The sequence below is a fragment of the Mauremys mutica genome, chromosome 11 (assembly GCF_020497125.1).
Source record: "Mauremys mutica isolate MM-2020 ecotype Southern chromosome 11, ASM2049712v1, whole genome shotgun sequence".
NCBI lineage: Eukaryota > Metazoa > Chordata > Testudines > Geoemydidae > Mauremys > Mauremys mutica.
This window is the reverse complement of record NC_059082.1, coordinates 46,610,285-46,637,827: the sequence shown is the minus strand read 5'-3', so window position 1 is coordinate 46,637,827 and position 27,543 is coordinate 46,610,285. Positions and strand designations below refer to the sequence as shown.

The 27,543-nt window shown below is 49.9% G+C and overlaps 1 protein-coding gene across 12 annotated transcripts in view; it reads right to left on the bottom strand.

Moving 5' to 3' along the window:
• The window catches only part of CCDC33 (coiled-coil domain containing 33), a 262,781-nt gene that overhangs the window by 148,258 nt on the left and 86,980 nt on the right, over nucleotides 1-27,543 (bottom strand). For all 12 annotated transcript variants that reach the window (XM_044979961.1, XM_044979963.1, XM_044979964.1 and 9 more), the window contains exons 8-9: nucleotides 4,419-4,548; nucleotides 584-717 (exon numbers count right to left, since the gene is read on the bottom strand). In XM_044979961.1, coding sequence (XP_044835896.1) covers nucleotides 584-717; nucleotides 4,419-4,548 — 264 coding nt within the window. The remainder of the gene's footprint in view (nucleotides 1-583; nucleotides 718-4,418; nucleotides 4,549-27,543) is intronic.

Sequence of the window (27,543 nt, the reverse complement as noted above, 5' to 3'; positions counted from 1 at the left end):
AGGAGGAAGCAATGACCTTTCATCCTCTCTGGAAGCCTAGAGACAATCCTGTGAGACCCATGCATTGTGATGAGAACAAATGCCAGCAGCAGAGGCCCTATGCAGCCTCAGTGTCCATCTGCAGGGACATCAGAGTCACCTCAGATGTTCTCCCACTGCACTCCACATGGAGCAATTCCTCCTCTTTCTCCTGCTCCCCAAGAGCTGTTCCCTGGATGAGAACCCAGGACTTCTGCTGGTTGCCTCTGTCTGAGTGAACTCCCCCTGGCTCTCGTACTGCTTATCGTATTATCCCCCCATTGACACACCATGAGAAAGCCCCCCTGCCCTTCCTCTTCTCTTCGTCTTGCAAACATCTCTTCCCACCATGCAAAGCATCTCTATCCTGTGCCTCACTCTTGCATGAGATCTCCTCCTGGCTGGCTCTGTTCATTCTATGTTCTTTCAGCTACCCAGGCCAAACCAGGATGGGATCAGACAGGAAGGTGGGTGGTACATGACTCATTCTTACACAAGGAACTCTTCCAGCAAGACACAAGGGATCAATGTTCGATCAGACCTCAGCAGGATCCAGAGCAGTTACCTGGACTGGAACATCATCCACACGAACCCCACTCCGGTTGCTCTCTGCCACAAGACTCCGATACACACGGTTGGTTAGGGGCAACACGGAGTAACCCAAAGGCTTTGACTTGTTCTCAGCTTCTGTTTCTGACACTGGGGAAAGGAATCATATCAAATACACCTTATAAAGAGAAAAAAGGACTATTCCCTGCTGCGAACCTGGCAGTACTACAGCCCTAAGAGCCTGGAAAACTCAGCACTACCATGCTGAGACCCCAAAAACCCAACACTACTGTGCTGTGCTGAGACCCCTCAAGACCCAGCCCTGAGACTCCCAAAACCCAGCACTACCATGCTAAGACCAGACCAAAGCCAGCATTAACTTCCTGAGATGCCCCAACACACAGCACTACTGTGCTGAGATCCCCCCAAACTCAGCAGTACCATGCTGAAACCCCTCAAACCCAGCACTACCATGCTGAGACTTCCAAAGCCCAGCACTACTGTGCTGAACCCCCAAAACCAGAAAACCCGAGCAGTCCTGCACTGAGACCCCCAAAGCCCAGCATTACAGCCCTGAGACCTCCAAAACCCAACAATACCGCACTGAGACCCTGCACTACCTCGCTTAGATGCCCCTAACCCAACAGTACAACACTGAGGCCCCCAAAACACACCATTAGCTTGCTGAGACCCCCCAAAACCCAGCATTACTGTGCTGAGACCTGACAAAGCCCACCACTAATGCCCTGAGACCCCCCAAGCCAAGCACTACCACATCGAGACCCCCCCAAACCCACTGAGACCCCTCAATGTCCAGCACTACCTTGCTGAGACTCCCCAAACCCAGCACTAAAGCCCTGAGACTGCCATAATCCAGCACTAAAGCCTTCAGACCCTCCAAACCCAGCACTATGTCACTGAGACCCCACCAAAACCTAGCACTACCTTGCTAAGACCCCCCAAAGCCCCACACTACCACATGGAGATCCCCAATGTCCAGCACTATTATGCTGAGACCCCAGAAAAACCCAGCACTAGATTGCTGAGACCCCACAAAACCCAGCAATACGCTGCTGAGACCCCCCCAACCCAGAATTATAGCCCTGAGTCCCCCAAAACCCAGCACTACCTCGTTTAGACCCTCTAACACCAGCACTACCACACTGAGACCCCCCAAACCCACCACTAGCTCGCTGAGATCCCGCAAAATCCAGCACTACCATGCTGAGACCCCACAAAACCCAGCACTATGTTGCTGAGACCGCACAAAACTGAGCATTATGTCTCTGAGACCGTCCAAAACCCAGCACTATGTCCCTGAGACTCCCCAAAACCCAGCACTACCATCCTGAGACCACCGAAGCCCAGCACTACAGCCCTCAGGCCCCCTAAACAAATGACTAAGTCGCTAAGACCCCACAAAACCCAGCACTACAGTCTTCATACCCCCAAACCCCAGAACTGGGGGGAGGGATAGCTCAGTGGTTTGAGCATTGGCCTGCTAAACCCAGGATTGTGAGTTCAATCCTTAAGGGGGCCATTTAGGGATCTGGGGCAAAAATCTGTCTGGGGATTGGTCCTGCTTTGGGCAGGCGGTTGGACTAGATGACCTCCTGAGGTCCCTTCCAACCCTGATATTCTCTGAACTAAGTTGCCGAGCCCCACCCTGCCCAAACTCTGCACTACCTCACTGACACCCCCCTAAATCCAGCACTACCACACTGAGACCCCAAAAAGCCCAGCACTATGTCACTGAGAACCCACAAAACCCAGCACTACTGGTCTGAGACCTCCAAAACCTAGCACTTCAGACCCTCAAAACTGAAAACTAAGTTACTGAGACCCAGCACTACCCTGCTGAGACCCTCCCCTAAAACCAGCATTACAGCCCTGAGACACCCGAAACCCAGCAGTACCATGCGGAGACCCCCCCACCAACCCAAGCACTGTCTCTGAGACCCCCCAAAACCCAGAATTACAGCACTGAGATCCCCCAGTACTCAGCACTACCACCCTTGAGACCCCTAAAATCCCACACTACTGTGCTGAGACCCCACAAAACCCAGAACTATGTTGCTGAGACCCCAAAACCCCAGCACTACCACCCTCAGACCCCCCCAAACCCAGCAGTACCATGCCGAGATCCCCAAAACCCAGCACTGCTGCACTGGAACTGCCGAAAACCCGGCACTACCGTGCTGAGACCACCCAAAACCCAGCACTACAGCCCTCAGACCCCTAAAACCCATGTCAAGGCTGATTTCCCACTCTGGTACTTCGAATGCAGAAGGTGGGGGCCTGCAAAGATTCTAAAAATTAGTACTGTCCACTCCAGGCTAGTATTAAACTCCCAAGGTTACCGCTTTTCTCTGACCTTGGATTGGTAAACGCTGCCACCACCCAAATGCAGAACCCCTTTGAGAGCCCAGGAAGGTGCACTTGGGAATTCCTTCCTGTGGGGTACCCTCAAACCCTTTCACATACACCCCCTATGGGGAAGAGCTGAGAAAGAAAAAAAAGGAAATCAGCTGTTGCCACCAGCTAATTAAACAATGTGTACAAACCTCTTAAGAGACAGAAATCCAATCCTGTTCTTAAAAAAGATAAATTTTATTTAAAAAAAAGAAAGAAAGAAAATACATCTGGAAACTCAGGCTATTGCTAGATTTAAAAAAGAGTAACTACAAGGATAGCTTTCTTGAGGTGCCGCTTAAAGTTTACAAGAAAAACAAAGGCACCTGGGGTTAGCACAGAGGAATCCACAAGCAATAATGAAATAAAAGGAATAAACCTAATCGCGTCTTCCTAGACATATCGAGGGGTTTAAATGAGTAGTTTCTAGGTATGATACTGATGATTTTTTTATACCTGGCCCAAGCTTCTTACAGCACAGCTGCTGCCCTGTCCACTTCTCCCCAGGAGAACAATAGACAGACAAAAGGGAGTCTTTTTTCAATTTTAAAAAGTTCTAGCCTTCCTATTGGCTCTTTTGGCCAGGTGCCCACTCACTTCCTTTTACCGATGCATAGCAGAGAGACTTTTTAACCCTTTGCAGGTAGAGCAAGTAGAGAACAGCTACTAAGAGGGATTTTATAGCTATTGGCTGGCTGGGTGTCCATAAAAGGCAACTACCCTCAACCTCCTTCATTTATCACAACCCAGTTCTAAGTCGCTGAGACCCCCACAAAGCCCAACACTACCTCGCTGAACCCCCACCAAGCCCAGCATTACTGCACTGAGACACCCCAAAACGGAGCACTACCATACTGAGACCCCACAATACCCAGCACTACCATGCTGTGATCTCCTAAATACAGCAGTATTGTGCTGAGACCCCTCCAAACCCAGCACTATCACACTGAGACCTATCCCATGAGACCCCCTAAATCTTCAGCACTATAGCCCTGAGACACTATCCCCATGGGATCGAAAGCAGCCTGACAGCTTTGAAATCCAGCTTGGACCACTGCAAATTGCTGCCTGCTGGAATGGAACAATCTTTGGAGTGGCCTGCGAGACCATGGCTTTGTTGTGACAGGTGAGTGAGTGCTGAGCCAGTACCTGCTGTTACTGGGGCTCCTGGGGGAGCTCCAGCTGGGAATTGGATGGGAACAAAACCCAGACACCTAGAATTCCCCAGGAACTCTTCTGTCTCACACACAGAGCCACACTAAATCCAGAGCACTTCCTGTGGCCTCGCACTTCTGTCTAGCTTTCCAGCCTAGATATGAATGAATATCTTTGGTGCCCAACAAACCAGAGTGAATCAATAGTTGTGCCTAGATCTGCCTATGCCCTTTGCACCAGTGGAATGATCCAAAGCTGGTTGAATCCCAGAGAGAGGAACTCACTTGTTTTGTACGGATAGTATTCGATCACCAGGCTGCTATCGTCTGAGAAGAGGGTGGCCCCATCCCTGCCTTGGAAGAGGAAGGAGGAGTTCCAGGTTGGTTTCTCTGGGGGTCCACCAGGTTGGGTGACCTTAGATATGGGGGCAAAAAGACGACAGTGTCAAAATATACAGAGATAAACACCTGATTTAGGGAGCACTGGAGGGTGCGTGGGTGGGGGAATTCCTGTCTCTCTTTTGACAATGCAGAGTGTGCAGTAAATCCATGGGACAAGAGGCCTTTATTGATTGACTAAAGGGCATTCCACAGAGCACACAGATTAGAAGCTGTCAAGACTGGGCCTTCAGGCATCAGTGATACCTGCGTCTCCTCAGGACTCCCTGCAGCGAATCCAGCCAAGCAGACTCCTGCGGGAGGCTTGTACTATGCCCCTTCAGGATGCTATGCTCACGGTGACTATTTGCAGCGACAGCAGGTGGCCATTCCAAAACCAGGGAACAATCTATGAATCTAGGGTTGCCAGGTGTCCGGTTTTCGACCAGAATGCCTAGTCAAAAAGGGACCCTGGCGGCTGTAGCCCATAGGATTATTTTGCTAGCTATTATATCCTACTAATCCAGCCAGCAGTATTAATTAATGTTTCTTTTTCTGAAATTAATCCATTTTATTCTTATATTTTATCAGTATTAAATCCTTGGCATTTAGAATGTGTTGAAGCATGTGTTTCCTAATAATAAGTTTTGCTGAAATGCAAGAAGCTACCAGCCTGTAAGATCCGGTAAGATTTGCTATATAGCAAAAAGTAGAATTAGTTATAAATATGTCAGCATAAAAGTTGGCAATCTTTGGCACAGATAAGAATGGTCCCTGAACTTTGGGGAACCAAAGGGAGGAACTATCCACATCACATCACAGGTTTATCCGGCATCTATAACCGGTTGGTAACCGCAGGGTACACCACAAATCGAGGTAATCAAGAGAGCCTAGGTTGGCAGTTTTGGAGTGAGATAATCCTTATTAATATATTTAGAAAGTAAGTGTCATAATCCACTAACCTATAGGAGAAGGGTACCTATTCATTTCTTAGTGTATGGAAATAAGATTTGGGTATAGTAGGTTGGGCCTGAATTGCATAGGTCAGGATCCTATAAAATACCTTGTAAGAGAGCGCTCTTGAGCTTTTTTAGCAATTAGGGTTTGCTGTGTTCTATATTCTAAACTCTTAAGCTCTTAAACTCTTTTTAGTTCTTACTCTTCTAATTCCTGAAGCTTCAGTTTCTTGGAGTGCTTTTTCCAGTTCTCCTATACTTTATTCTGTCTTCTATCATGCTATCAGCTCAGCTTGTGCAGTATAGTATAACTGCTCAACACTCCTAACCACTGGGGAAGCCAGCACCTTCGCGTAATCGGGCATGCCAGGAGTGAGGCTGGTCCTTCACCTCCTATTATCGGGCTCCCAAGGAAGGGTGTGAGTATGTTAGGTTAAGGTATTTATAATAGAAATGTTACCACCAGGAGTTTTGAAATTCCTTTACTGTTTTGCAGTTATAAGTTTCATTGCATTCCTTATTTTTATGTTAATGTCAATAAAGATTTTATCAATTTGGTATTGTCCTCAGTGTACACGTTCTTGCCAAGCATCCCGAGAGTTCTCTCCTGATATAGTGCTCTCTGAGTTCTTGAACTCTATAGTCTGAATTGGACAAGAACCTATAAATCTTCTGGTCAGATGCGATCAGTGGCGAGCCATAAAAACTAACCCATCAAATTCAGGTCAACATAGCTCCGGTCAGCACCACTGACCAGGTCATTAAAAGTCCGGTTGGCGGTGCTGTGGGTCTAAGGCAGGCTAGTCCCTACCTGTCCTGGCACTGCGCGGTGCCCCAGAAGTGGCCAGCAAGTCCGGCTCCTAGGAGGGAGGAGGGAGGGCATGGGGCTCTGAGCTGCTGTCCTTGCCCCGATAACTGGCTCCGCACTCCCATTGGCCAGAAATTGCTGCCAATGGGAGCTGGGGGAGGGGTGCCTGTGGGTGAGAGCAGCGCATGGAGGCTCCTGTCCCCTCGCAACTAGGAGCCGAACCTACTGGCTGCTTCCGGGGCACAGCATGGAGCGTGGGCATGTAAGGACCAGCCAGCCTGCCTTAGCCCCACTGCACTGCTGACTGGGAGCCGCCTGAGGTAAGCCTGCACCCCAACCCTGAGCCCCAACCCCCTGCCCCAGCCCTGATCCCCTTGAAACCCAGAGCCCCCTCCTGAACCCCAAACCCCTCATCCCCGGCCCCACCCCAGAGCCTGCACCCCCAGCCAGAGCCCTCAACCCCCTGCCTCAACCTGCAGTCTCCTCATGTACTCTGAATCCCTTGGCCTCACTCCCCAGCCTGGAGCCCCCTCCTGCACCCCAAACCCCTCATTCCTGGCCCCAGCCCAGAGCCCGCACCCGTAGCCGGAGCCCTCCCTCCCTCCTGCATCCCAACCCACTGCCTCAGCCCGGAGCCTCCTTCTGCACCCTGAACTCCTCATTTCTGGCACCACCCCAGAGCCCTCAGCCCCTCCCGTACCCCAACCCCCTGAGACAGCCCGGTGAAAATGAGTGAGTGAGTGAGGGTGAGGAGATCAAGCAACGGGGGGGGGGTTGGGTGGGGTGGAGTGAATGGGGGCGAGGCCTCAGAGGAAGGGTGGGGCAGGGGCGGGGCAAGGGAGTTCGGTTTTGTAGGAGTAGAAAGTTGGAAACCCTAGGTCACCAGGCTGCTGAAAGTCCTTCGGTTAGCACAGAGATATAAAGGTTAAGACATAGCCTGTCTGGCCAAGCCACAGCAACCAGTCAGACAAACTGCTATGCACTTCATGTCAGCCTCTGTCTCTGGCTCCTTCTCAGTCCAAAGTGAGAGGCCTGTGTCTTTTCAGAGAGCCACCCTTAATAACCTCACCATCCAACACCTTTCTCTTTTGTCTCCAGCTGGGGCCTTGGCTCTGCTTCCCTGCTGAGAGGTGGAGATGAAGGGGGACTTCCTTCCTCTTGGCGGTTGACTGCCAGGTGTCAATGTCCTGGCCCCTGGGGGTTTCCTGCTGTCTTTATTTGGACATGATTCAAAGCCAGTTGGTTCCTTAATGACCCATTCATTCCACCCCAGACAGCATGGTGGCACACACATCTCTCGTCTCCTGATCTGCCCCAAGAGCAGACTTAAACCTTCCACCCCTCCCCCGTCTAGACAAAGTACAGTGGGAAACTGAGGCACACATAGGCATCTTTAAAAGATTACAGAAAATTCCACTTTGGCACAGAGGCCTATGAGGGTCAATGTTCCACAGTGGAGTAAAGCCCTCACTTTCTACCATGGCTTGAAGCCTCCCCAGACAGCCCAAGTGGGACATAGGACAGACTCAGCTCTGAGTGCGCCTAGCTTCCGGGTTCCCAATTCTCCCACCTCTGAGAGCCCAGCCAGATCCTGTGACAGTCGGTGCCCCCCATAAGGCTTTATGGAGATATGCTTATGTATGTGTATATATATAACATACCTAGAATGTGTTGTATGCTACATATGCCATGTAGCATATCTCTGTAAAGGTTATGATCTACTGAATATATTAATCCTATTTGTATGCATGTATCATTTTTGTACTCAAAGTTATGAATTTTGGCTGTGTACTGGCTTGATTTCTAAATAAACTTAGTAGAGCATTTGGTCAGTTCCTGGAGAAAGGAATTCGCAGTTAAGTGCCCAATCAGGAAGCACTTAAGGAACAATGCATCTTGGAAGGCTCCAATCCACATAAGAAGTCTTCCAGGAGACATTCAAGATACCATGTGAGCAATGGCTTCTGCCTGTAAAAACTGTGAGTCATGCATGGACATGTGACTTGCCCAGGTGACTCTAGAACTCCATCTTAGAGCTGGACTTTGCATAGGAGAGAGGAGGGGGTCTCCACCCACAAGAGAAAGTCTATTTAAGCCTGTGGGAGACCCCTCATTTTGTCTTCAGCTGGCTAAAAAGAGAGCCTCTCCACCCCCAAAGATACCTGAAAGAAACCGGAACAAAGGACAGTGACTGCAAGGGGTGTGAGTGATTGCTAGACCCAGACTAAAAGGAGATTAGCCTGTAAAAGGGAGAATTCTGGAACTGGTGAGGATTTTATCTGTATTCAGTTGGATTAGACATAGACTGGTGTGTTTTATTTTATTTTACTTGGTAATTCACTTTGTTCTGTCACAACTTGGAACCACTTAAATCCTACTTTCTGTATTTAATAAAATCACTTTTTACTTAATATATACCCAGGGTCAATTAATAATACCTGGGGGAGCAAACAGATGTGCATATCTCTCTATTAGTGTTATAGAGGGCTGCCAAGATCCCCAGCACTTCTCCCCCTTTCTGAGAAGCAGACTTTACCAGCCATTTTTCTTCAGGGCAAGTGAAATAAGCTCGCGTTTGCTTCAATCGATCTTCCTTCCCTCTCCCTCCATACCGTGTTCACGGCTCTCTGCTTTATTTAAAGAAATCCAGGTTGTTTGAAATTGTTTTCCTCAAGGCTTCAACTCTGGCTATGTCTCTCTCTCCAGCTTTCTCTCTCTCTCTCTCTCAGGAATATGCATCTAAATATTTCTTGTCAGATTCCTCTAACTTCGCAGTACTAAAGGGCAGAACCAATAAGAACACCCCCACTCTCCTATCGTTAAACCAGAAATTAACATTCATTGATGATGCTTTGGGATTTTTCCATCTCTCTCAAGAGAAAATCAAATCTATTCCTGTCCCCCAAAGCAATGTGCTCTGACTGGACGGACCCCTGTGCTTCCAACATGCCATGCCGGTGTAAGGGGATAAGCATGCTTCAAAGGATTGGGAGGATATGTGGGATTGCTCCTGCTGGGGGGAACGGGGGAGGGGAGAATCCTCTTGCCCCTCCAACTGGATTCATATTGCAAGCTCAGATGGAGGTGAAGGGGTTAAGTTCCGTGGGCTCGCTATCCCAGTAACACTGCCAGAGTTCAATGGGTAGAGAAGCTGCTACAGCAAGCCACTGAGGATTAGCTTGTTTGCATGTCAAAGGGAGAAGGTGCCTCAGAGCAGCAAAGAATTCACCATTTGGGAGCCTGGATGGGAGGAACTCTGAAATCCCAGTGACTTCTCCCCTAGCCTGGTTTGCCCCTATGACCCCATAGTCCCAGCAGGTGCTGCTGGAAATACCTCCCTGGGAGTGTAGGGAGCTGGGGGACAGATACCTCCTGGGGTGCTGTTGGAAGAGGCATGTGCAGGCAAGCTGGGAGTTTGTGGAGTACCTGAGTACTGTCCCATTGCAAAAATGGAGCAGTCAGTTCAGGACTTGGAGAATCTCCAGGGCTTTGCCTGGTCCCTGAGCCAGAGAGAGCTGCACTGGGGCAATTCACTGCAGGATGGAAGCAAAGAGTTTGGGGGAAAATGGATGCAACACATGCCATATGCACAGCAATTCTGTCCTATGGCCCAGACCCATGGAGACAGTGTTCTTTAGAGCAGGCCTGCACAACTCGTAAAGCAGCGAGGGCCATATTACTCCAAAGAAAACAGCTGAGGGCCACCTCCCCCAGCACTGCCAAGCTCCCCCAAAACACAACACCCCCCCAAGCACCACCCAGCCACCCTGAAATACTCCCCCCCCCAGCACCACCCACCCCATGGAAACAAACCCTCCTTCCCCAGCGCTACCCCACCGAAACAGCAGTATTGAACCTTGGTAATATGTTATAGTGGGCCCCTAAGGTAGTATAATTAAGGTAAAAGAAAAATGTCTTTTTGCTAGAAGTAGAATAAGATGTTCCCCCCACTTTGTAATCAATTGCCCTGTTGAATGAATGAGGTGTGAATGAGGAAGGCGTGGAAAGCAGGCACCTCCAGACAGCTGCAACCCTTGGAGAGGGGATGGGAGCCAGACCAGATCAGTAGAACAGTTCAGCCACTGACTCCTTGCTTGCCTCCTCAGCCCCCTACCCCCTCGTCTTGCCTCCTCACCCCCTGCCACTGCCCGCCCGCCTCTTCAGCCCCCCTCCCTCACCCACCACTTGCCTACTCACCCCCCACGGGCCGCACAGTGAGCCCATCTACTCACCCCACACAGGCTGCACAATGAGCCCATTGTGACGCTAAGATAGAATGGGAATCAAGACCCCTGGGTTCTATTCCCACCTCTGCCACTGGTTAGCCACATGATTTTGAGCAATACAGCCATCTAGGAACCGCTCAGTGTCCCCAAAATATATACATTTGGGGATACCGAAACCCCACAACACACTTGCACTGAAGCCGGAAAGGAAAGGAGCCAGCTAATAATTAGCCATTAGGCTTGCCAAGTTCATTACACATCCCATACAGTGCAACTGTTACCTATAGTGAGCACAGGCTCACTACGCTTGTGAGCTTCTCCCCTTTCATAAGGTGGGAGGCCATTGGCCAGAAGAACTTGTTAGCAAAGCACTCAATCTTCCTGTTCCTGGGGATGGATGGCTCCTGCAGACCAACACTCAGTCAGTGTGTTCCTGGGGTGCACGGCTGTCTCCTTTCAATAGAGAAGTCAATCTGCCTGTTCTTTGGGGTGTATGGTTGTAGCTTGCTACTGCAGCCTAGCACCCAGCCTGCATGTTCTGGGATGTAGGACTGTATCCTATTAGTAGAGAACTCAAGTTGCTTGTCCCTAAGGGTGTTTTGTCCATTTTCAATATGCCTGTTACCAGGGCTGGTGCAAGGATATTTTGCGCCCTAGTCGAAACTTCCACCTTGCACCCCCTATCCCCAAGCATTGTTTATTATAAACTTTCAAAAATGAATACTGCATAATGTGGCATTGTTCATTAGAATTAATACACGTTCGGCTTGAACATTTATTTATTTCATTATTTAGTCTACATAGTTAATGAAAATAAATGAATAACCTGACAGGGTGTGGGGCTGGCTAGCTTCGGGCAGGGGGGTGCAGCAGGGGTTGGCTGGACACAGGGGAGTGTGGGGATGGCTGGCTTCTGGCCAGGGCCGGCTCTAGGTTTTTTGCTGCCCCAAGCAAAAAAATTTTTGTTTGCCCCCCCCCAGACATGAACCCCCCCCGCCCACCAGTACCCCCCACTCACACCCCCTGTTGCCCCAGCACTGGCCTCCCCCCCAAATGTGGGATCCGCTACCAGCACACTGCAGCCGAGCCCTGGCCCAGCTGTGACTCTGTCCCCATGCGGGTGGAGCTGCTGGGCAGCACGGAGCGGGAGTACTTCCAGGTGGCGGCACAGCTACGGGGTGGCGCAAAGAATACGGCCCCCTCCCTGGGCTTCGCAGCACTGCTGGTGGCCAGAGTGGATCAGTTCGTGCTCACCGCCTTCACCCTCGACATGCTGGCGGCCAAAGACCTGGAGAGCCCCCTGGACCTGCTGCTCTTCAGCCTCACGGTGCCCTGGCCCAGCCCTGGCAGGAGGGAAGGCGAGGATCTCCGGCTGCGGGGCTACTTGCTCAGCACCAATGAGCCCAGCCGGCCGCTCACCTCATCACACACTCCAGGAGCCCCTCGCCGCCATCGCAGCCCGGACTCGGCTCCAGGGGACCCCGTTTCCCTCCCTCCCCGGCTCCTCACACACACTGGGTAGGGCCGCCCAGAGGATTCAGGGCAAAGCAATTTTGGGGGCCCCTTCCATAAAAAAAAGTTGCAATACTATAGTAACATGTATTTGGAAATGTAAAAAATAACTAGTGAAAATTAATTTGTAATAATTTGAAAATACACCAAATACATTATTTAAAAACATTAAATGCTTTACTGGTCTGTCTACATTTGCAATTACATAATGGGCTGTTGCTGGGTGATGGTGATGGTTGGTGCCAATGGGCTGTCACTGCCTGGAGGTGGTGCTGCTGTTGCCCAGGGCTGGGTGGGGAGCTGGGCTCTGGGGGGTGCCCGGCTCACAGGGGCTGGGCTCAGGACTGTGAGGAGATGGGGTCGGAGGTCGTCTGGCTCAGAGGGGCTCGCCTCAGAGCTGGAGGTCTGGGGTGGGGGGGATGGGGTCGGAGGGTGCCCACCTCAGAACAGCTGGGCTCAGAGCTGGGGGTCAGGGCAGTGGGGGATGGGGTCGGGAGTGTCCGGATCAGAGGGGCTGGGCTCGGAGCTCGGGGTCAGGGCTGTGGGGGGAATGGGGTCAGGGAGGAGTCCGGATCAGAAGGGCTGGGCTCGGAGCTCGGGGTCAGGGCTGTGGGGGGTGCCCAGCTCAGAGGGGCTGGGCTCAGAGCTGGGGGTCAGGGCTGTGGGGGGAATGGGGTCAGGGGGGTGCCCAGCTCAGAGGGGCTGGGCTCAGAGCTGGGAGTCAGGGCTGTGGGGGGAATGGGGTGAGGGGGGTGTCTGGATCAGAGGGGCTGGGCTTGGAGCTGGGGGTCAGGGCTGTGGGGGGACTGGGGTGAGGGGGGTGTCTGGATCAGAGGGGCTGGGCTCGGAGCTGGGGGTCAGGGCTGTGGGGGGAATGGGGTCAGGGGGATGTCTGGATCAGAGGGGCTGGGCTCGGAGCTGGGAGTCAGGGCTGTGGGGGGAATGGGGTCAGGGGGGTGTCTGGATCAGAGGGGCTGGGCTCAGAGGTGGGGGTCAGGGCTGTGGGGGGAATGGGGTCAGGGGGGTGTCTGGATCAGAGGGGCTGGGCTCGGAGCTGGGGGTCAGGGCTGTGGGGGGAATGGGTACAGGGGGGTGTCCGGATCAGAGGGGCTGGGCTCGGAGCTGGGAGTCAGGGCTGTGGGGGGAATGGGTACAGGGGGGTGTCTGGATCAGAGGGGCTGGGCTCAGAGCTGGGGGTCAGGGCTGTGGGGGGAATGGGGTCAGGGGGGTGTCCGGATCAGAGGGGCTGGGCTCGGAGCTGGGAGTCAGGGCTGTGGGGGGAATGGGGTGAGGGGGGTGTCTGGATCAGAGGGGCTGGGCTCAGAGCTGGGGGTCAGGGCTGTGAGGGGGATGGGGCTGTGGGGGTGCCCAGGTCCTAGGGGCTGGGCTTGGAGCTGGGGGTCAGGGCTGGGCCTGGGGGGTAATGGGGTCAGGGGGTGCCTGACAAACACCTCCCTGAGACCCCCCCAATCCAACCCCCCCCTTCCCTGGCCCCCCCCACAGAACCTGTGCCCCCTCCCTGCCCCTTAGCCACCCCCTCCCCCGCCCCGGCAGCTTACCCCAGGCAGCTTACCCCTGGCTCACCGCGCGGCAGCGGCATGGCTCCGGAGGGGGCTGAGCTCTTCCCCGCTCAGAGCCGCGTGGGGAGGGGGCGGGGCCGCAAGCTCCAAGCTGAGCTCAGCTGTCTCCGCTCGGCCCGGAGCTTGTAGCCCCGCCCCCTGACCACACGGCTCTGAGCGGGGCGGGGCTCAGCCCCCCCCCCCCCCCCCCCCCCCGCCGCCAAGCTGCTGCTGGGCTGTTTAGGCCCCGGGGAACAAGCGGAGGAGGAGCGGCCCGTCCCCTGCAGCCAGGCGGGGCCGCGCTACCGGTAAGGGGCCCCCCCTCTCCTCTCCCCCAAGCAGAGCCGGTAGCGCGGCCCTGCCCGGCTGCAGGGGACGGGCTGCTCCTCGGCTCGCAGCAGCAGGATGAGCTGGGGCCCCAGCCCCAGCCTTTTGCCCCCCCCTATATTTTGCCGCCTTAGGCAGCAGCTTGTTTTGCTGGTGCCTAGAGCCGCCCCTGCTTCTGGCATGGGGGTACGGCAGGGGCTGGCTGGAGACAGGGGAGTGCGGGGCTGGCTGGCTTCGGGCATGGGGGTGCAGCAGGGGTTGGCTGGAGACAGGGGGTGTGGGGCTCGCTGGCTTCAAGCAGGGGTGTGTGGCGGGGTTGGCTGGAGACAAGGGGGTGTAGGGCTGGCTGTGGGCAGGGCAGGGAGTGTGGGGCTAGCTGGAGATGGGATGTGGGGCTAGCTGGCTTTGGACAGGGGGGTGCGGCAGGGGTTGGCTGGAGACAGGGGTGTGGGGCTGGCTTCAGGCAAGGGGGTGCAGCAGGGGCTGGCTGAAGATGGGGTATGGGGCTGGCTGCGAGCAGGGCAGGGGGTGTGGGGCTGGCTGCGGGCAGCGGGTACAGCAGGGGTTGGCTGCGGGCAGGGCAGGGGGTGCAGCAGGGGCTGGCTGGAGATGGGATAGCGGGTACCGTGGGGGGGTTGTCCCAGGCCTCTGTGGGGGGGGGCAGGAGTAGGGGGCCCCAGGACTCTGGGGGGCGAGGCTGGCTTGGGGGGTCGGGGGAACCACCCCGCAGCACTCACTGGCGGTGCAGCTGGGGCCAGGTCTCTGTGAGGGCAGGCCCAGTCCTGCTGCAGAGCTCTGGGGAGTGGGGGCAGGGTGGGGCAGGGGCCCTGTGTCAGAGCCAGAGCAGCACGGAGCAGCGCAGTACCCCCGGTGGCTAGAGGAGAAATGACATGGCTTCCCAGCCTGCCGCAGCTGATCAAAGCTGCCGTGCCCCCTTGCACAGGGGCAGGAAGCAGGTTACATGTTTAGACGGTGCCAGGTGAGCATCCCAGACATTTTGGGTACTGCTTTTTGGCGCAGTCAAATCTTGGCGCCCTAGGCAGATGCCTAGTTTGCCTAGTGGTTGCACCGGCCCTGCCTGTTACTTCTGTGGAGCAGGGACGATGCTTTGGTGTCTGGTACAGTGCAGGACCGTTAGTGCCTAAAATACAAACAGCAACAGCAGCTCTGGCTTGCTACAGACTCCCAGGCGAAGCATATTGCACATAGTATAATATTTGCTGCTTCTTTTTTTAACCAGATCTGGGTCAAAACTAGAACCATGAATCCTCACCTGACTGAATTTCAGGGAAGTCACTTTCAGATCCCTAGATCCCAATTTGTTCCTGTAGAGCTTGATCAGATCTAAATCCACCAGGGGTCAAGACAGTGGAGACCGCATAAAAAGCCACTGATCTTATGAGATCACAACCATTTGTGGGCAAAAGGGTCTCACAAGAACAACTGGAGTAATTTCAGGGCTGTCCAATCCAAAACTTTTGGCCCAGCTCTGTTTACAACTGTCAAAGTAAAGAAATAAATTGTGCAGGAGGATGACGATGTGACGTGAAACCCCAAATACTGACATGTTTGCAGCCAGCCAGTCCTCCTGTGGGTTTGATACCACAGCCCAGTGCACTAATGCTATGGGAGGAAGAGAGGTGGGGAGGGACAATGGGGATATCTGAGCATAAGAACATAAGAACGGCTGTACCAGGTCAGACCAAAGGTCCATCTAGCCCAGTATCTGTCTACCAACAGTGGCCAATGCCAGGTGACCCAGAGGGAGTGAACCTAACAGGCAATGATCAAGTGATCTCTCTCCTGCCATCCATCTCCATCCTCTGACCAACAGAGGCTAGGGACACCATTCTTACCCATCCTAGCTAATAGCCATTTATGGACTTAGCCACCATGAATTTATCCAGTCCCCTTTTAAACATTTTAAACATTTATCCAGTCCCCTTTTAAACAGCACCACTGACTGTCAGGAATCTCCCCCTCTACATCAGGGCCAGTGCAACCATTTAGGCGACCTAGGCGGTTGCCTAGGGCACTAGGATTTGAGGGGCATCATTTTCTTCAGCAGCGACTGCGGTGGCTGGATCTTCGGCCGCCCCGGTCGCCGCCGGCATTTAGGTGGAGGGAGCTGGAGCAGGGGAGTGAGGGGAGGGCTGCCTGCAGCAAGTAAAGGGGGAGGGCACGCAGGGGAACTCCCCGCCCCAGCTCACCCCTGCCCCGCCTCCTCCCTGAGCACGCAGTGACTGCTTCACTTCTCCCGCTTCCCAGGTTTGCGGCGCCTAAGCTGATTGGCGCCACAAGCCTGGGAGGCGGGAAAAGTGAATCAGCAATGGCGTGCTCGGGGAGAAGGCGGGGCAGGGTGAGCTGCTTCACTTCTCCCGCCTCCCAGGCTTGCGGCACCAATCAGCTTAGGCGCTGCAAGCCTGGGAGGTGGGAGAAGTGAAGCAGCAACAGCGTGCTCGGGGTGCTCGTGTGGGCAGCAGGGGTGAGCTGGGGCGGGGGGGGTGCCTCAGGACGGAGGGTGAGGGATGAGGAGCTGCCGCAGGCGGGGCGCCTCAGGGCAGGGGGGGGGACTGCTGCGGGGGGGCACTTCAGGGTGGGAGCTTGGGGACGGGGAAAGGTGCAAGGTGGAAGTTTCGCCTAGGGCGCGAAACATCCTTGCACTGGCCCTGCTCTACATAGCACAAATGTAGACACCTCAACCAGAGCTTTAACTACAACCCTGTGCTTTAACGCACAGAAACAAGATACTCTTTCTAAGCTGGGCAGAATCATCTCATAAGAACATAAGAAAGGCCGTACTGGGTCAGACCAGAGGTCCATCTAGCCCAGTATCTGTCTACCGACAGTGGCCAATGCCAGGTGCCCCTGAGGGAGTGAACCTAACAGGCAATGATCAAGTGATCTCTCTCCTGCCATCCATCTCCATCCTCTGACGAACAGAGGCTAGGGACACCATTCTTACCCATCCTGGCTAATAGCCATTTATGGACTTAGCCACCATGAATTTATCCAGTCCCCTTTTAAACATTGGTATAGTCCTAGCCTTCACAACCTCCTCAGGTAAGGAGTTCCACAAGTTGACTGTGCGCTGCGTGAAGAAGAACTTCCTTTTATTTGTTTTAAACCTGCTGCCTATTAATTTCATTTGGTGACCCCTAGTTCTTGTATTATGGGAATAAGTAAATAACTTTTCCTTATCCACTTTCTCAACATCACTCATGATTTTATATACCTCTATCATGTCCCCCCTTAGTCTTCTCTTTTCCAAACTGAAGAGTCCTAGCCTCTTTAATCTTTCCTCATATGGGACCCTCTCTAAACCCCTAATCATTTTAGTTGCTCTTTTCTGAACCTTTTCTAGTGCTAGACTATCTTTTTTGAGGTGAGGAGACCACATCTGTACACAGTATTCGAGATGTGGGCGTACCATGGATTTATATAAGGGCAATAATATATTCTCAGTCTTATTCTCTATCCCCTTTTTAATGATTCCTAACATCCTGTTTGCTTTTTTGACCGCCTCTGCACACTGCGTGGACATCTTCAGAGAACTATCCACGATAACTCCAAGATCTTTCTCCTGACTCGTTGTAGCTAAATTAGCCCCCATCATGTTGTATGTATAGTTGGGGTTATTTTTTCCAATGTGCATTACTTTACATTTATCCACATTAAATTTAATTTGCCATTTTGTTGCCCAATCACTTAGTTTTGTGAGATCTTTTTGAAGTTCTTCACAATCTGCTTTGGTCTTAACTATCTTGAGCAGTTTAGTATCATCTGCAAACTTTGCCACCTCACTGTTTACCCCTTTCTCCAGATCATTTATGAATAAATTGAATAGGATTGGTCCTAGGACTGACCCTTGGGGAACACCACTAGTTACCCCTCTCCATTCTGAGAATTTACCATTAATTCCTACCCTTTGTTCCCTGTCCTTTAACCAGTTCTCAATCCATGAAAGGACCTTTCCTTTTATCCCATGACAGCTTAATTTACGTAAGAGCCTTTGGTGAGGGACCTTGTCAAAGGCTTTCTGGAAATCTAAGTACACTATGTCCACCGGATCCCCCTTGTCCACATGTTTGTTGACCCCTTCAAAGAACTCTAATAGATTAGTAAGACACGATTTCCCTTTACAGAAACCATGTTGACTATTGCTCAAGAGTTTATGTTTTTCTATGTGTCTGACAATTTTATTCTTTACTATTGTTTCAACTAATTTGCCCGGTACCGACATTAGACTTACCGGTCTGTAATTGCTGGGATCACCCCTAGAGCCCTTTTTAAATATTGGCGTTACATTAGCTAACTTCCAGTCATTGGGTACCGAAGCCGATTTAAAGGACAGGTTACAAACCTTAGTTAATAGTTCAGCAACTTCACATTTGAGTTCTTTCAGAACTCTTGGGTGAATGCCATCTGGTCCCGGTGACTTGTTAATGTTGAGTTTATCAATTAATTCCAAAACCTCCTCTAGTGACACTTCAATCTGTGACAGTTCCTCAGATTTGTCACCTACAAAAGCCAGCTCAGGTTTGGGAATCTCCCTAACATCCTCAGCCGTGAAGACTGAAGCAAAGAATCCATTTAGTTTCTCCGCAATGACTTTATCATCTTTAAGCGCTCCTTTTGAATTTTGATCGTCAAGGGGCCCCACTGGTTGTTTAGCAGGCTTCCTGCTTCTGATGTACTTAAAAACATTTTGTTATTACCTTTGGAGTTTTTGGCTAGCCGTTCTTCAAACTCCTCTTTGGCTTTTCTTATTACACTCTTGCACTTAAGTTGGCAGTGTTTGTGCTCCTTTCTATTTGCCTCACTAGGATTTGACTTCCACTTTTTAAAGGAAGTCTTTTTATCTCTCACTGCTTCTTTTACGTGGTTGTTAAGCCACGGTGGCTCTTTTTTAGTTCTTTTACTGTTTTTCTTAATTTGGGGTATACATTGAAGTTGGGCCTCTATTATGGTGTCTTTAAAAAGGGCCCACGCAACTTGCAGGGATTTCACTTTAGTCACTGTACCTTTTAACTTTTGTCTAACTAACCCTCTCATTTTTGTATAGTTCCCCCTTTTGAAATTAAAGGCCACAGTGTTGGGCAGTTGAGATGTTCTTCCCACCACAGGGATGTTGAATGCTATTGTATTATGGTCACTATTTCCAAGCGGTCCTGCTACAGTTACCTCTTGGACCAGCTCCTGCGCTCCACTCAGGATTAAATCTAGAGTCGCCTCTCCCCTTGTGGGTTCCCGTACCAGCTGCTCCATGAAGCAGTCATTTAAAGTATCGAGAAATTTTATCTCTGCATTTCGTCCTGAAGTGAAATGTTCCCAGTCAATATGGGGATAATTGAAATCCCCCACTATTATTGGGTTCTTAATTTTGATAGCCTCTCTAATTTCCCTTAGCATTTCATCATCACTATTACTGTCCTGGTCAGGTGGTCGATAATAGATCCCTACTGTTATATTTTTACTAGAGCATGAAATTTCTATCCATAGAGACTCTATGGAACCTGTGGATTCGCTTAAGATTTTTACTTCATTTGAATCTACACTTTCTTTAACATATAGTGCCACTCCTCCCCTGCTGTGCCACTCCTCACCTGCTGTGTTTTGCTCCCGAGGCTAAAGCTATTGTGCCAACATAAAATAAAAGGCAGATGGGTTTAGCTGTCTGCTCTGTGCTGTGTCACATCAATTTCCATCCCTGCTCCCAAGCGCCCGTCCTGTTGGAAATTGTTTGTCCGCAGCCCTGATTGGCTTGGGGACCAGGCACAGCCTTCCCAGAGATTCTTTGAGCCCTGTTTTAATCACTCCATTTTCACAGTGGATCAGCAAAAACAGCACTCAAATTTCCTTCTCTCCCCACCTGCATCATGTCTTACCAGAGCTGGTGGCTACATACTGGGCCCCAGCAGAAATTGGGTCAGAATACTGGACTGGGACCACCAACCGTTCTTACTTTTCTAGGGACATTTAACCAAGGCTGCCTGTGGTTCTCACTAGAGAGAAAGGATGGTCCAGTGGTTAGGGTGCTGACCTGGGACTTGAGAAATGTGCTCACCACGGACTCCTGTGTGACCTTGGGCAAGGGGGCTTCAGTTCCCATCTGTAAAATGGGGATAACAGCACTGCCCTGCCTCCCAGAGGTGTTTATGAAGATAAACAGATTAAAGACTGTGAGGTGCTCAAATACTGTGGTGTTGGGGCAGTCCTTAGAGCAGTGGCTCTCAAACAGAGATCTGAGGCCCCCTGGGGGTCTGCGAGCAGGTTTCAGGGGATCTGCTAAGTAAACCAGAGAGCAGGGCTGATATTAGACTCACTGGGCCCAGGGCAGAAAGCCAAAGCCCGAGCAACTTAGCTTCACAGAGCCCACTATGGTATCTGGCCATGGGCAACTGCCCTCATTGCTACCCCCCTCATGCCAGCCCTGGCTTTTACTCTCCTGACTCTGGCACCGGGTGGGCCACCATGTTTTTATAGCATGTTGGGGCCGGGGGGAGCTCCAAAAGAAAAAGGTGGAGAAGCCCTGCTTTAGACAGCTTTTAGCATTATAATCTCCTGTGCCTAGCAGCAGGAGGCAACCCATTTTTTCCATCTCCGTCTGTTCTGATTTAGATGTTTGACTCCATTGTAAGTTGTCTCCATGATGGCAGCATTCTTTTCGGTCATCCTTTGTTTTCTAGGACTTCCTTCTCTTCCCTCCAAGTGGGATCCAATCTGAAATGCACCTCATGCTTCTGTTGCAGAGTAGCTTGATGGCATGGCCAAATCACTGCAGCCGTCTCTGTCTGACTATTGAGTCTGTAGTCTGCTGGCCTTTGTGGTGTAACATTTCCACATTGGTTATACAGTCTCTCCTATGAATTCCCATGATTCTTCTTAACCAACGCCTATGGAGTGCATTCAGTTCCCTGTTGTGAACTTCCAACATCTGCCACATTTCTGAGGCACACAGTAGTGTTGAGTAGATAGTAGTGTTGTACAATCTCATTTTAGTGTGTAGATGTATCTTGCTATGCTTCCATGTGTTTGAAAATGGGGAAAAGATCCACTGGCTTTGTCGAGTCTTGCCTTAACTTCCTTAGTAAGCTGGCAACTAGCAGCTATTGTATTTCCCAGGTAGATTAAGTCATCAATTCTTTCATACACTTCCTATAAATCAGACATCTGCTGGTGTAGACAGCATTCTCTCTTATCTACATGAACTTCTGAATACTGATTTAAAGTCCCACTTATGCTCATTCAGAGCATGGTGTCCAGGAAGACTGTATTATCCACAAAATCTAAATCTTGCAGCTTATCTCTAGCCCAAACACCACCATCTCAGCAGCACCTGTTGCTCTTCTGAGCACCAAGTCTATCACAATGCAGAAGAGAAGTGGAGATAACACACAACCTTGCTTTATGCCAGTAGCAATCTTAAGCCATTCTGGCTCCACTCTTGGCACAGACTCATCATGCAAAGCTTTTATCAGATTAGCTCTCTTCGTTGGAATTCCATAGTATAGCAAGATCTTCCAGAGGGCTTCTCTGTGGACACTATCAAAAGCTGTCACTTCTCTGTGGACACTATCAGATAAAGATCCCCTGAATACTATCAGATGTACTTGTGTGTGCCTCAAAGCTCAGATTCACCCTGTTGTTTCCTAGCTCTGACTTCCACTGCAACAGAATAGGGCACTGAAGGGATTCATGTGTATCTGTTGGACAGCATCTGTATTTCAAATAATAAAAAAGGGACGTATGAAAGATTGGAAGAGGCTGTTTATGTCTCTGGTTACTGGGAACTCCTGAGATCAAGGCTTTGAGAGTCAACAGCAAGATTCATTGATCACTTCTGCATTGCATGGGTACCCACACAGCCTTATGAAACTCTCAGGGTCATGTCCCAGCATGCACTGGCTCAGAAACCTGGAATGGATTCTCTAGAAGATGCTTTCTTCCTAAGTCCTGGGCAGGGAGAAACAGGGGATGTCCTGCCCTATCATACCAGCTGATGACCACCCCCAAATGGTAGCAGCTGAGAACTGGAGCTATTTTCCAGGAAGCGATGTGTTTTATCATCATTGCTAGTAATTTCCATGCTGTGATCTGGCTCCAGACCTAGAGAATGTCTTTCCATCATTGCACCATGGTCTTTTGAGTGCTCCATATTTCAGCCCTACTGCTGCATTAACATGAGCTTTTGAATTTAACTAAGTGCAATAAATAAAATAGTAAAAAACAGATGAGATCCTTTGAGGAGCCCAATACACTTTACGAACAGTGAATGATCTAAGTTCCGTAGAGCCTATAGACTCAGACTCAGACTTTAAGGTCAGAAGGGACCATTGTGATCATGTAGTCTGACCTCTTGCACAATGCAGGCCACAGAATCTCACCCACCCACTGCTCTAACAAACCCCTAACCTATGTCTGAGTTATTGAAGTCCTCTAATTGTGGTTTGAAGACCTCGAGCTGCAGAGAATCCTCCAGCAAGTGACCCGTGCCCCATGCTGCAGAGGTAGGCGAAAAACCTCCAGGGCTTCTGCCAATCTGCCCTGGAGGAAAATTCCTTCCTGACCCCAAATATGGTGATCAGTTAAACCCTGAGCGTGTGGGCAAGACTCACCAGCCAGCACCCAGGAAAGAATTCTCTGTAGTAACTCAGATCCCACCCCATCTAACATTGCATCACAGACCACTGGGCATACTTACCTTCTAATAATCAAAGATTAGTTGCCAAATTAATTGCCAAAATTAAGCTATCCCATCATACCATCCCCTCCATAAACTTATCAAGCTTAGGCTTAAAGCCAGATGTGTCTTTTGCCCCCACTACTCCCCTTGGAAGGCTGTTCCAGAACTTCACTCCTCTAATGGTTAGAAACCTTTGTCTAATTTCAAGTCTAAACTTCCTAGTGTCCAGTTTATATCCATTTGTTCTTGTGTCCACATTGGTACTAAGCTTAAATAATTCCTCTCCCTCCCTAATATTTGTCCCTCTGATATATTTATAAAGAGCAATCATATCCCCCCTCAACCTTCTTTTGGTTAGGCTAAACAAGCCAAGCTCTTTGAGTCTCCTTTCATAAGACAGGTTTTCCATTCCTTGGATCATCCTAGTAGCCCTTTTCTGTACCTGTTCCAGTTTGAATTCATCCTTCTTAAACATGGGAGACCAGAACTGCACACAGTATTCCAGATGAGGTCTCACCAGTGCCTTGTATAATGGTACTAACACCTCCTTATCTTTGCTGGAAATACTCGCCTGATGCATCCTAAAACCGCATTAGCTTTTTTAACGGCTATATCATATTGGCGGCTCATAGTCATCCTGTGATCAACCAATACTCCGAGGTCCTTCTCCTCCTCTGTTACTTCCAACTGATGTGTCCCCAATTTATAACTAAAATTCTTGTTATTACTCCCTAAATGCATGACCTTGCACTTTTCACTATTAAATTTCATCCTATTACTATTAGTCCAGTTTACAAGGTCATCCAGATCTTCCTGTATGATATCCTGGTCCTTCTCTGTGTTAGCAATACCTCCCAGCTTTGTGTCATCCACAAACTTTATTAGCACATTCCCACTTTTTGTGCCAAGGTCAGTAATAAAAAGATTGAATAAGATTGGTCCCAAAACCAATCCCTGAGGAACTCCACTAGTAACCTCCCTACAGCCTGACAGTTCACCTTTCAGTACGACACGTTGTAGTCTCCCCTTTAACCAGTTCTTTATCCACCTTTCAATTTTCATATTGATCCCCATCTTTTCCAATTTAACTAATAATTCCCCATGTGGAACCATATCAAATGCCTTACTGAAATCGAGGTAAATTAGATCCACTGCGTTTCCTTCGTCTAAAAAATCTGTTACCTTCTCCAAGAAGGAGATCAGGTTGGTTTGGCACGATCTAACTTTTGTAAAACCATGTCTTATTTTGTCCCAATTACCAATGACCTCAATGTCCTTAACTACTTTTTCCTACAAAATTTTTTCCAAGACCTTACATACTACAGATGTCAAACTAACAGGCCTATAGTTACTCGGATCACTTTTTTTCCCTTTCTTAAAAATAAGAACTATGTTAGCAATTCTCCAGTCGTACAGTACAACCCCTGAGTTTACTGATTCATTAAAAATTCTTGCTAATGGGCTTGCAATTTCATGTGCCAGTTCCGTTAATATTCTTGAATGAAGATGATCTGGGCCCTCCGATTTCGTCCCATTAAGCTGTTCAAGTTTGGCTTCTACCTTGGATGTGGTAATATCTACCTCCATAGCCTCATTCCCATTTGTCATCCTACCAAGATCCTCATTAAAGACTGAGGCAAAGTATTTGTTTAGATATTGGGCCATGCCTAGATTATCCTTAACCTCCATTCCATCCTCAGTGTTTAGCGGTCCCACTTCTTCTTTCTTTGTTTTCTTCTTATTTATATGGCTATAGAACCTTTTACTATTGGTTTTAATTCCCTTTGCAAGGTCCAACTCTATATGGCTTTTGGCCTTTCTCACTTTATCCCTACATGTTCTGACCTCCATAAGGTAGCTTTCCTTGCTAATCCCGCCCATCTTCCACTCCTTGTAGGCTTTCTGCTTTTTCTTAATCACCTCTCTAAGATGCTTGCTCATCCAGCTTGGTCTACAACTCCTGCCTATGATTTTTTTCCCCTTTCTTGGGATGCAGGCTTCTGATAGTTTCTGCAACTTTGACTTGAAGTAATTCCAGGCCTCCTCCACCTTTAGATCCCCAAGTTCTTCAGTCCAATCCACTTCCCTAACTAATTTCCTTAATTCTTTAAAGTTAGACCTTTTGAAATAAAAAACCCTAGTCCCAGATCTATTTTTGTTTATCCTTCCATCTAGTTTGAACTGAATTAGCTCATGATCACTTGAACCAAGGTTGTCCCCTACAATCATTTCTTCTATGAGGTCCTCACTACTCACCAAAACCAAATCTAAAATGGCATCCCCTCTTGTTGGTTCTTCAACTACTTGGTGAAGAAATCCATCAGCTATCACATCCAGAAAAATCTGAGCCCTATTATTATTACTAGCACTTGTCCTCCAGTCTTTATCTGGGAAGTTAAAGTCTCCCATGATCACACAATCTCCATTAGTGTTTACTTCATTAAAAACATTAAAGAGGTCTCTATCCATATCCAAATTGGATCATGGCGGTCTGTAGCACATCCCAAGCACTATCTCAGGGGAGGCTCTAGTAGCTTTCTTTCCCAGTGTGATTTTTGCCCAGACAGACTGTCTTATCCATTCCATCACTTCTTATTTCTTTACAGTTAACCTCATCATTGATATACAATGCTACTCCACCACCTTTGCCTTTATTTCTGTCTTTCCTAAACAGCATATACCCTTCAATACCTGTACTCCAGTCATGACTACTATTCCACCATGTTTCTGTTATCCCTATAATATCCGGTTTCACTTCCTGCACCAGTAGCTCTAGTTCCTCCATTTTGTTACCTAGGCTCCTCGCATTAGTGTACAAACATCTTAATTTTTGTCGTTTGGTTTCACTGACATTCTTTACCCAGTTAGGCACAGACATTCTACCACCAGTATCACAAATTAGACTGGTATCTATACTACCCTTCCTCCTTATGTCCATTCTCCTGCCCACGGCTGCATCCTCTCTTAGTTTGTTTTCTTCCCTCTCAATGTTGAATTCCGGCGTGGAGATTACCTGGACATCTCCCAACCATCTCCCCCAAATTCCTAGTTTAAAGCTCTCTTAATCAGTTGTGCCAGCCTCCATCCTAGAAGTCTATTTCCCTCCTTACTCAGGTGAAGTCTGTCCCGAGAGAACAGTCCTTTGTCCATGAATGCTTCCCAGTGGCCATACATCCCAAAGCCCTCCTTATAGCACCACTGCCTGAGCCATCTGTTGATCGCCATAATCTTCTCACACCTTTGTTGCCCTTCTCTAGGAACAGGCAGAATCCCAATGAAGATCACCTGAGCATCGATTTCCTTAAGCGTCTTCCCCAGTCTGGCATAGTCTCCCTTGATACGTTCCAGCGAGAATCTAGCCGTATCATTTGTTCCCACATGAAGGTCAATCAGTGGATTCTTTCCCGCTCCTGTTAGGATCCTTTTCAGCCTCAGGTCCACATCCCGTATCTTAGCGCCCGGCAGACAGCACACCCTCCTGTTCTCCGGATCAGCTCTAGTTACTGGCCTGTCTATTCTTCTCAGTAAGGAGTCCCCAATCACGTAGACCTGCCTTTTCCTGGTGACAGTGTGATTCTCCGGTCTATCCCCTGCTCCCTCTGGCTGCAAGTCCTCTCGATTTCTATTGTCCCTTGCAATCTTCCGTAGCCCATCCTGTATCCTCCTGGGGCTCACATTTGGTGTTGTCTCCATTGACTCTTCCCCTCTTCCTATAGGACTAGCTGCTCTTCTCTTCTTCCTTGCCCTCTCACCTTCAGCGACCACCTGCTGTACCCCTTCTTCATTTTCCAACTCTGCAAACCTGTTCCTGAGTTCTATTTCTCCTTCACTGGCCAATCTTTTCCTCTCCCTGGTTCTCTTAGTCACATGCTTCCACCGTCCACTTTCCTCACTCAGCAGTCTCCCCTCAGAATTCTTTGGTCCTGTTTCCATCTGCAAGTCTGAGCTTATCCCTTCAGCCTCCTCATGTCTTTGCTCCATCATCTGCTCGAACCCCCTTCTACACCTGCATCTCCAGTCCTCGGATCTTTTCTTCCATCAGCTTTATCAGGCGGCACTTCATGCAGACGAAACTCTTTTCAGGTACCGCCTCCAGGATCATGTACATGCCACAGCTTCCACATCCAGTCATCCTCATTGTGTCTTTCACTGCTGCCTCTGTATCGGTCATAGCCTTCCCACCTAAAACCTGTTAGTCCTGGAAACACAAACCAAAACTAATCCCTAACAGGCACCAGAACACCACCCACTCCCTTCACTAGCCTGTCAGTTCCTTTGCCTAGGTCTCTAAGTCTCCCCTGCAACCTCCCCCTGTACATTCCCACTGAAACTCCCCTGTTTACAGCTCTGTTTGCTGGCTCCTGTGCCGCTGCAGCTGTCTATGCCGCTGCCTGACTGGCTGGCTACCTTTTATAGGACCCCTAAGCAGAGAAGCCCCGCCCCCTAAGCAGGGCTCAGCTTCTCTCCCAGCACACTGCCCCTACCAGCCTCCACACATGCAAACTACAAAATTCAATACACAAAATACAAAAACCTGCTCCTCCAACAGAACTCCCACTGAAACTCCCCAGTTTACAGCTCTGTTTGCTGGCTCCTGTGCCGCTGCAGCTGTCTTCCTATGGGAGGAAGGCGGGGGGGGGAGGGATAGCTCAGTGGTTTGAGCATTGGCCTGCTAAACCCAGGGTTGTGAGTTCAATCCTTGAGGAGGCCACTTAGGGATCTGGGGCAAAAATTGGTCCTGCTAGTGAAGGCAGGGGGCTGGACTAGATGACCTTTCAAGGTCCCTTCCAGTTCTAGGAGATTGGTATATCTCCAATTATAAAAAAAAAAAAAAAATTAATCAAAGCACAGAGAGATAGCTAGTCAGTGGCAGAACCAGTAAGAGAACCCAGAAGTTCTAGTTTCGTCCTTAGCCCCTAGTCAATAGTCCCCACACGACATAGTTCTGGTTGTATTAC